Genomic DNA, 8,147 nt, shown 5'->3' on the forward strand with positions numbered 1-8,147 from the left:
GGTTTGGGGATTTGTTGGGTAACCAATTTTCTTCCCTAATTGTAAACTTTCCTGATTGATACACAGGCTTAGTATGTCTAAACATTTGGTAGAAATGATATGGTTTGTGCTGAATACCTGTTTTTCTTCTGGGACTGTGAAATTTTATATGTGCTGGGAAGAGGGTGCATATGTGATTAACCCCTAGTAAAAGCCTTGGTTAATCAGTATGTGATGAGCTTCCACTAGACAACACTTCACAGGTATTGTCACAAATCATTGCTGGGTGAAACGTGTAAATTGTGATACCACTCAGAGAGGAATCCTGTATTTGGTTTCCTCTGACCTTTGCCCAAAGAGCCTTTTTCCTCTGCTGATTTTGCTTTGTATCCTTTAACTAAAATAAAACTTAGCAGTCTGTCTATATGCCAAGTCTGGTGATTAGTAGTGAATCTCTGAATTTAGGAATGGTCTCAGGCACCCACATAAGAATGACTGCTTAAAAAGATTTATTATGGGATTTTTATTTGTATTAGGCAATTCAGGTGAGTTTTAAGCAAGCCAGGCTTTACACTGGAATAAGTGATGTCAGGAGATGGAAGTAAACTATGACTGCATATCTTTTAGAATATGTTATCTAGAAATAGGGGAGACTAGAGCATAGCTAAAACTATAATCAGCAGTTACTCATACTGGCCAGGATAAGGGAGTGTTTGCTCCTTTTTGTGCTTTGAACACTGTTTATATATTTTTCTAGGTTCAGACATTGGTACAGAGAATTTTTTAAAAATCTTGATCCATCATTGTCAGTGCTTTTTCTTAGGTTGGTGTTTTTAGATTGTTTATGTTAAGAAGGAGAGTACAGTGAGTACTAGGTTATCTCCCCACATCAGTGGCTGCTTTTTTTCTTTCTCACGACTATTATATTGTAGCAGTTTTTTCTGTCATTTGCCAAATTTTGAGAAATTTTCCTGAATGAGTTTTGTAAATTTAACTAGTATCTGTACAGCATGAGAAGGGACTTGGGAGATTTGTGATTTACTTCCAACATTACTATGACTAAGGGTATCATTGTCCAGATGAAGAAGCTGAATGGGTAAAATATGTTGTGAAGATTTCATAATCAATTGTGGACTCATAATAAATCTCTCATGTTCCAAATAAAAAGTCATTTATAAAACACACTTTGAAAAAGATTGGGAATACTTGTTGGAAATAAGCAATTTCTTTTTTAAGCAGGAATACAAAGTTTTATTTACAAGTAATTTTATATTTTATTTATCTTTATTAAACAAATTAAAGTTGTAGATATTTATCACATACATCATGGTTTATATATATATATATACATATATATATAGTGTAGAATGACTAAATAGATCTAGTTAATGTATGTGATACCTCACTTATCTTTTTTGTGGTGAGAACACTTAAATTTTGAAAATAAGGTATTTCTCTACCTATAAACTCATATATAGTCATTCATTTTCCAAAAGTTTATTTTGGTTCAAATATAGTAAAGCCATAAAGGACAGGGAATTTATAATGTGAAAACTAACTAAAGTTGTAGATAGGATTTTAGTTTGTCATTTAGTCCTATGTGGTTAACAGTAACTACAACCACTAAACATAAACTATGTAAGATGTAGGAATGGTGTGATTTCATCTATGGAAGAAAATGTCTGTGCATTTATTTTTGAGAGGCTCATAGGGGTGGTGTTTTTGGTGGCAAAGTAGTATGAGTACATTGGGGAGTTAAAAGCCCAGCAAAACCCCTTGACAACTATGCATAAAGAAGTCAAATCCAGACTCACATTAATTTGTTATATTCTTCATTCTAATCTATCTGTCTGTCTATCTGTCTATTCCAAGGGGGACGCTTTTTTTTCTCTTTTTTTTGTATTAGCTATGCTGTCATCAGAAGATAACCCACTCAATTCATTAGAGATTTTGTTTTTCTTGAAACCCACAGATTATTCTCTAAACATAATATCTTAAACTAGACCATAGTGTTTAAGTTGCCCTTTTTGTAAAGTCTATTTCCATGTACCACCAACTGAAGGGTGTATCTGAAATCAGTTAGTTAGTAAGATTAACCAGCAAGTGTATATTTGATATTACTGTCACTGTTCTTACTTAATGTGAGTTAGAGGGTCGATCTAGTTTTCTGATTTTATTCCATCATTTTAGAATTAGAATTATTAGAGTGTTACATAGGACTTTCATTTTCAGCTAATTAAAGCTCAGTAATAGAGCAAAGGTAAATGATTTTCATAGTTAAATGAAAGATGAACTAGAACAATCTGCACTCTTTGAAAATTGATAACTAATTTATATTTGTATATTTAAAAATTTGCAGAACAAATCTATTGCAAGATAGGAGTGAGTTAGTTGTTTATGTTACTGAATTGTTTACTGCATGCGAATCAAAGCTTACCTAACTATTTTGTGTAATTGTAATGTGTGTAAATCACATTTACTTTAAGGATAATACATGAAAAGCAACCCAAAGTTTAAACAGAAGTAGTTTGGTAGCGTTACTTGTGTTCTGCTATTGTATTTGGATGTTATAAGGATTTGTATTAGTCTTAAACTTCTTAATCCTCTGAAAACTACTTTTTTTTCCCAAAGTACATGAAAAAACAAAGAGTAATTTTAAAGAAAATTATATGATTATAAAAGACAATATAAATGAATATTTTTCTCTCATGATGGTTAATCAATCTTTTATCTATCTATCCATTTGTCTAATCTATCTTATTGGTCCTATTACTCTGAAGAACCCTAATACAGTAACATATTTCTAGGTTGATAGAGGTTCGAAAATTTTAGCCTGCCTGTTCTTTAGAAATTAAATGATGGAAGTAAAATGTTTTGAAATATCTGTAGCATGCCAGGCATATATTTAAAGAAAACATAAGATAAATGGGGCAGAAGACACTAAAGGTAGTGAATTAGTGTTTCCCATGACCAAACCAATATTTGAGTTGGGCTCCTTCTGAAGAGAGGTAGGTTATTTTCTATTGAAAAGGCTGGGACTTCTTTCTTTTCCTTTCATTCATTCTTTCATTCATTCATTTATGCATTTATAGTTTCTAATTATGCATTTCATGAATATGACTGGCAAAAATAATAGGTCGGAAATATTGACAAGCATACAGAAGAAAATAGCTTGAAATCCCAAATTCTGCATCTCCAGATACAGCAACTATTATTGGCTTTGCAGTGTTTAATCTTTGTGAAAGAAGAATCATTCTGATACTTGTTAAAACAGCACAGAAGTTTTTATTCAGCAATATTGCATCAAGTGTCAAGATTATTGCAGTGGAGAGAGAAATTATTGTTCAACTTCATGAACAATAAGAACAAGATTTATAGCCAAAATAGCTGGTTGGTCAGGGTGAATCCTAGGATATATCGATTACTTCTCCATAGCAATGTTTAATTTCATGTACTGTTAAAGATGTTCTCCTTTTGACTTTAAGATTGTTTGTTACTATAAGGAGAAATTTACAAATCTGAAGTCATGTAAGTGAGTGCATTCTTTATTTGTATTTGTTATGTACTAAACAATTTTAATTACTTAAATACCAATAGATAATCTTTGAAATCATAATTTTGAAATGGGAAGATGCTTATAATAGTAATCTGAGGGGAAATGAGCAGGTATGGAAGAGTCAATAATATACTATTCCAGTTTTTAAAAATGTCATCTGTGCACAAAGAAGAAGACACTGATGTCTTTGCATTAATTCTTTCAAAATGGCTCAATTGCTAGTGGTTTCCTTCATCCACTATAAATCCATCATTTACCAAATTTTCTAAAATAAGCTTGTATTATATTTTTATCAGAAAAGGAAAAGAGATTTTGTAACTTCAGAAATTAAAAAATTTGAAGAGAGCATTGTAGGACTCAACTATGAAAATATGGCACTGATACTTGAACCTGATCCTTGACTGAAACTTCACATATTATTTGCCTTTGTTCTATTTTAAGTGCAATGTGTTTTAATTAAGCATGTGCAAGCATGCACACAGAGTAACTATTGAAACAGTATTCATTGAGGAAAATAACACCTTTCTTCACATTCTATTTAAGCAATACTTACCAATTTTTTGACTCCCTAACATGGATCATTTACCCTAGTGGGAGGAATCTCATTCTTGTTCTCTTTCTGTTCTTCTACTCTTATTTCTTCTCCTCTTCCTCTTTCTAATCAAGATTGTTTAGTGAAAATCTGGATGTGCAGAAAGTGGCACTAGGCACTACCTCAAATATAAAACCACCAATCAACTTAGAAACCCATCATCTGAAAGGGAAGCTGTGAGGTAAAGTGAGGAGAAACACTGAAACAATACTGTACTTATAATTTTCTAAAACAAAAACACATTCACACATATCTAAAAATTTGGAAATAAATACACTAACATCGGAACTATGGGTATTCCTGTGATTACAACACTAATGAGTGAGCTGTTAAGTCAGGAATAAACCCTTTTTAAAAATTAAAATCTTTGTTATACCTGATCTGTATTGGGTATCTCCCCCCCCCCAAAAAAAAAAAAACCTCTACCTTAGGGAATTTGTAATGTCCCATGGAATGTCATCTTCTGAACACATCATCGTGTCTTTAACCTTTTCCCTAGTGCTGGGTCATTAAATATTTACAATCTATTCAGAATTTCAAGGCAAATGTTTTGATTTTCATTAATATCACATTGGAACATCCTTTTATTTTGACTCCAAAATAGCCATCATGGACAAACATAATTGGCAATTCAGCACTAATACTCTGGGATATTGATAACCCAGATGTAAAGTATTAACTAGTCACACATACATATGGTTGTGGGCACCTAGATCTCCTCTTTCTTCCATCTCCATTCCACCTCATCCCACTTCTCCCCAGGAAATAGGATTCAATCTAAAAAGAACGCACACTTTCAAAGAAATTCTGAAAAGTCAAAATTAGAAAATTAAAAATTCCTGGGGAATCATATCACCTAAAGATTTCCACTCTTAATATTTTGGTGTTTCTTTCCCTTCTCTTTTGTTTGTGTATTTGAACATAAGGTTTTTGAGTCACCTTTCCCGCTTCCTTTCTTGTTCGTTAGTTTTCTAGGTCTTGCTGTTAGAGTAGTTTGAATCCGCTCCTTCCCTCTCGAATTTTCCTTAGTGAACCCCCCTCCCGTCTTGGAGCTGCTACCTCCGGGGAGGTGGGTGGCGCTAGAGATGTGATGGATCTAATCACGCATAGGACGAGAGCTTGTCAATCACAGCCACTCAGCAAATAGGGTGAACTGTGGAAAAAAAAAAAAAGAGTTCAGAGGGTTCTCTGCGCAGTCGGCTTGCGGCACCTCCTCTTTTTGCCACGGCAGCTAGTGGGAAAGGTCTTTAGTGGGCTGTTTCTGTCTTCGCCTTAGGCCTGCTATCTTATATTGCCCGCCGGGTCCTCCGCGGCATCCGCCACTTCACGCCAGCTTCTCCAGCAGCCGTTGCCGCTTCCGCCTCCGTGTTGACCCCCGCCGGTGCCTGCGGACAAGACCAAGCTGTCTTCTTCACTTCGGTGAGTCTTTTCCTGTCAAATAACTGAAGATGGAAGGGCTCGGAGAACAAGGCGCAGCCGGTGAAGTGAGCCCATTATTGGGCGCTGTGGCAGCTGCAGCCTCCCCGCAGCCTTTGATGGGATACTCCTTAGACGCGGACTTTATTGAGAGCCTGCCTCTGGCGGTTAAGTACCGAGTGTACGCTCTCAAAAAGCTTCAGGCCAAATCTGCCGGCTTAGAGGCCAAGTACCTCAAGGAATTTCATTCCATCGAGAGGAAATTTGCCGAGATCTATGGGCCCTTACTGGAAAAGAGACGTCAGATCATCAATGCATTATACGAGCCCACGAAAGAGGAATGTGAGGTGAAGTCCAAGGTCGCAGACTGTAACCTTAATGAGGTGGCAGATGACTCTGAGGCTCAGATATACGGTCCAGAAGAGAATTCGGAGTATGAGGACTTGGAGGAGTATTGTGAGGAGGGTTTTGAGGACATCGAGGAGGTGTTTGGGGAGTATGGAGGAGTGGAGGGGCATAATATAGACGGGGAGAAAGAGGATCCTAAAGGGATCCCAGATTTCTGGCTCACGGTTTTAAAGAATGTGCAGGAGATCACTCCCCTGATTAAGAAATACGATGAGCCCATTCTGAGGCTCTTGGAAGACGTGAAAGTCAAGTTTTCAAAACCTGATGAGCCTCTCACCTTCACGCTGGAATTTCACTTCGAACCCAACGACTACTTTACGAATGAGGTGCTGACCAAAACTTACACGCTCAAGTCTAAGCTTGATTACTCAGATCCTCACCCCTTTAGGGGCTCTGCAGTGGAGCATTGCATTGGTTGCAAAATAGACTGGAAGGAGGGAAAGAATGTCACTGTGCAAACGGTCCTGAAGAAGCAGAGGCACAGGTTTTGGGGATTGATGCGAACCACGACCCAAGAATTTCCCCGAGAGTCCTTCTTCAATTTCTTCAATGCTCTTCGATGGGGTCTAGATGCCGATAAGGATGAGGAAGATGTTTTCATTGCTCATACTTTGCGCACCTTTGTCATCCCAAGAGCTGTGTTATACTTCACAGGAGAAGCCCTTGAGGCTGAGCAAGAGGGGATGGTCAGGGAATGTAATACCCTGACTTCTGATAGAATCACACAGGAGATCCGGGTGGCTCCAGTTGATGGTGCTAAAGTCCAAGACCAGATCTCCCAGGCAGAAGACATCGATCGCTGAAGTAGAATGGTTGGAGTCTGTGGGTCTCCCGTTTAATAACTGGCAGTTACAATAACCAAAACTTAATCATAAGTTACCTGCAGTCTTTGTGTGTCTCTTCTTGGTAGTTGCATATAAAACAATGTTCAGATATACTTAGCAATGCATTTCACCTAGCACTCCAGTGGTTTAAACTTTGTCAAGAAACGTAGAAGGAAGTGAGCTCTCTAAGCATGTGAATAACCTAATAGTGTGGACTTTTGTCAGGATACTATTAGTCCCCAGCTTTGGAAAATTACCAGAACTTATAACTGATATTTATATGTTTGGTTTTTCCTCTCCTTTGAATAAATAAAAACTGATAGCCTCATTTCTCCAGCCCTCTCAAGATAAGTAGGCTTTATTCTGTTGTGCTAACTGTGCCTTCATCTCTTTGTAATAGCTATGTAGCAAATAATACTAATTAAATTACACTTGATTTACAATTTGAGAAATTGCTAATATAAGAATAAACATTTGCAGCAAATCCACACTTAATAACTGTTGCCTTGTTTATAGGCTCCTGTGTTTTATGTGCTATAGTGATCTCAAAAACTAGTTATTATTGCTTAGTAATAATTAAGCGCATTATGCTTAAAACCATTTCTCCTAAGGCCTGCCATAAATTGTACTATGTACTTCTGCCAGGTGGGGTTAAAGTGTGTATTTTCACTTCTGTAATATTCTCATCTTTCTTGTAAATGAATTACCTTATATCATCAGTTAAACTTTATTACCTCATGTTTGTTCATTCCAAAATAAAATTATTAAAAATGTTAAGCATTGTGTTCTGAGTATTTTGGAGTGACAAATTCTCCTTCAATGGGAGGCTTTAGTTGGGAGGTTTCTATAAGTCAGATTTATCTGTTGAACATAACAAGCAGTGTCTACATCCTAATTTAGTTTTCACAGCCTATGAAAATATTTTCTTTTAAATCACAAGAGAAATGAATATAATAAGTACATAACAATGAGTTCAGCTTGGATTATATATGTCTTATACCAACACAGATGTAAATATTATTTATGTGTTTATATATGAATGTCATCACGGAAAGGGTTCAGACAAGCATAACTGGCTGAAATCCATGAAAATCTTCGGTACCAACTTTAAAAAGAGGGGAAAGATGAAGAACATGGAGTGGTTGTCAGAAATGATGTGACAAAGGAGAAGAGAGAGGGGAGGGAGGAAATAAGAAACCAGCAGAGTAGGGGTCCTTGGGAAAAAGTAATATGTGGGTGGTGGAGAGGTTGTGAAAGGCCTGACTGGCCAGAGGGAGGAGGGTTAATAGGATGGGCCGAAGTGATGGGTGGAGCCAGATCTGCACTGGGCCCTGGCCTGTGGTAAATTGGAGGGACTTTTGCAAAGGGAAAG

At 36.7% G+C, this 8,147-nt stretch overlaps 1 protein-coding gene across 1 annotated transcript; it reads left to right on the forward strand.

The window, feature by feature from the left end:
• The first annotated feature begins 5,321 nt into the window (after window positions 1–5,321).
• Window positions 5,322–7,553, forward strand: LOC306650635 (nucleosome assembly protein 1-like 2). The gene has a single exon (XM_079122743.1). The coding sequence runs from the start codon at window positions 5,576–5,578 to the stop codon at window positions 6,752–6,754; it is 1,179 nt and encodes a 392-aa protein (XP_078978869.1). The 5' UTR covers window positions 5,322–5,575; the 3' UTR covers window positions 6,755–7,553.
• Window positions 7,554–8,147: the final 594 nt, after the last annotated feature.

This window comes from Sciurus vulgaris, assembly GCF_902686455.1.
Source record: "Sciurus vulgaris genome assembly, chromosome: X".
Lineage (NCBI taxonomy): Eukaryota > Metazoa > Chordata > Mammalia > Rodentia > Sciuridae > Sciurus > Sciurus vulgaris.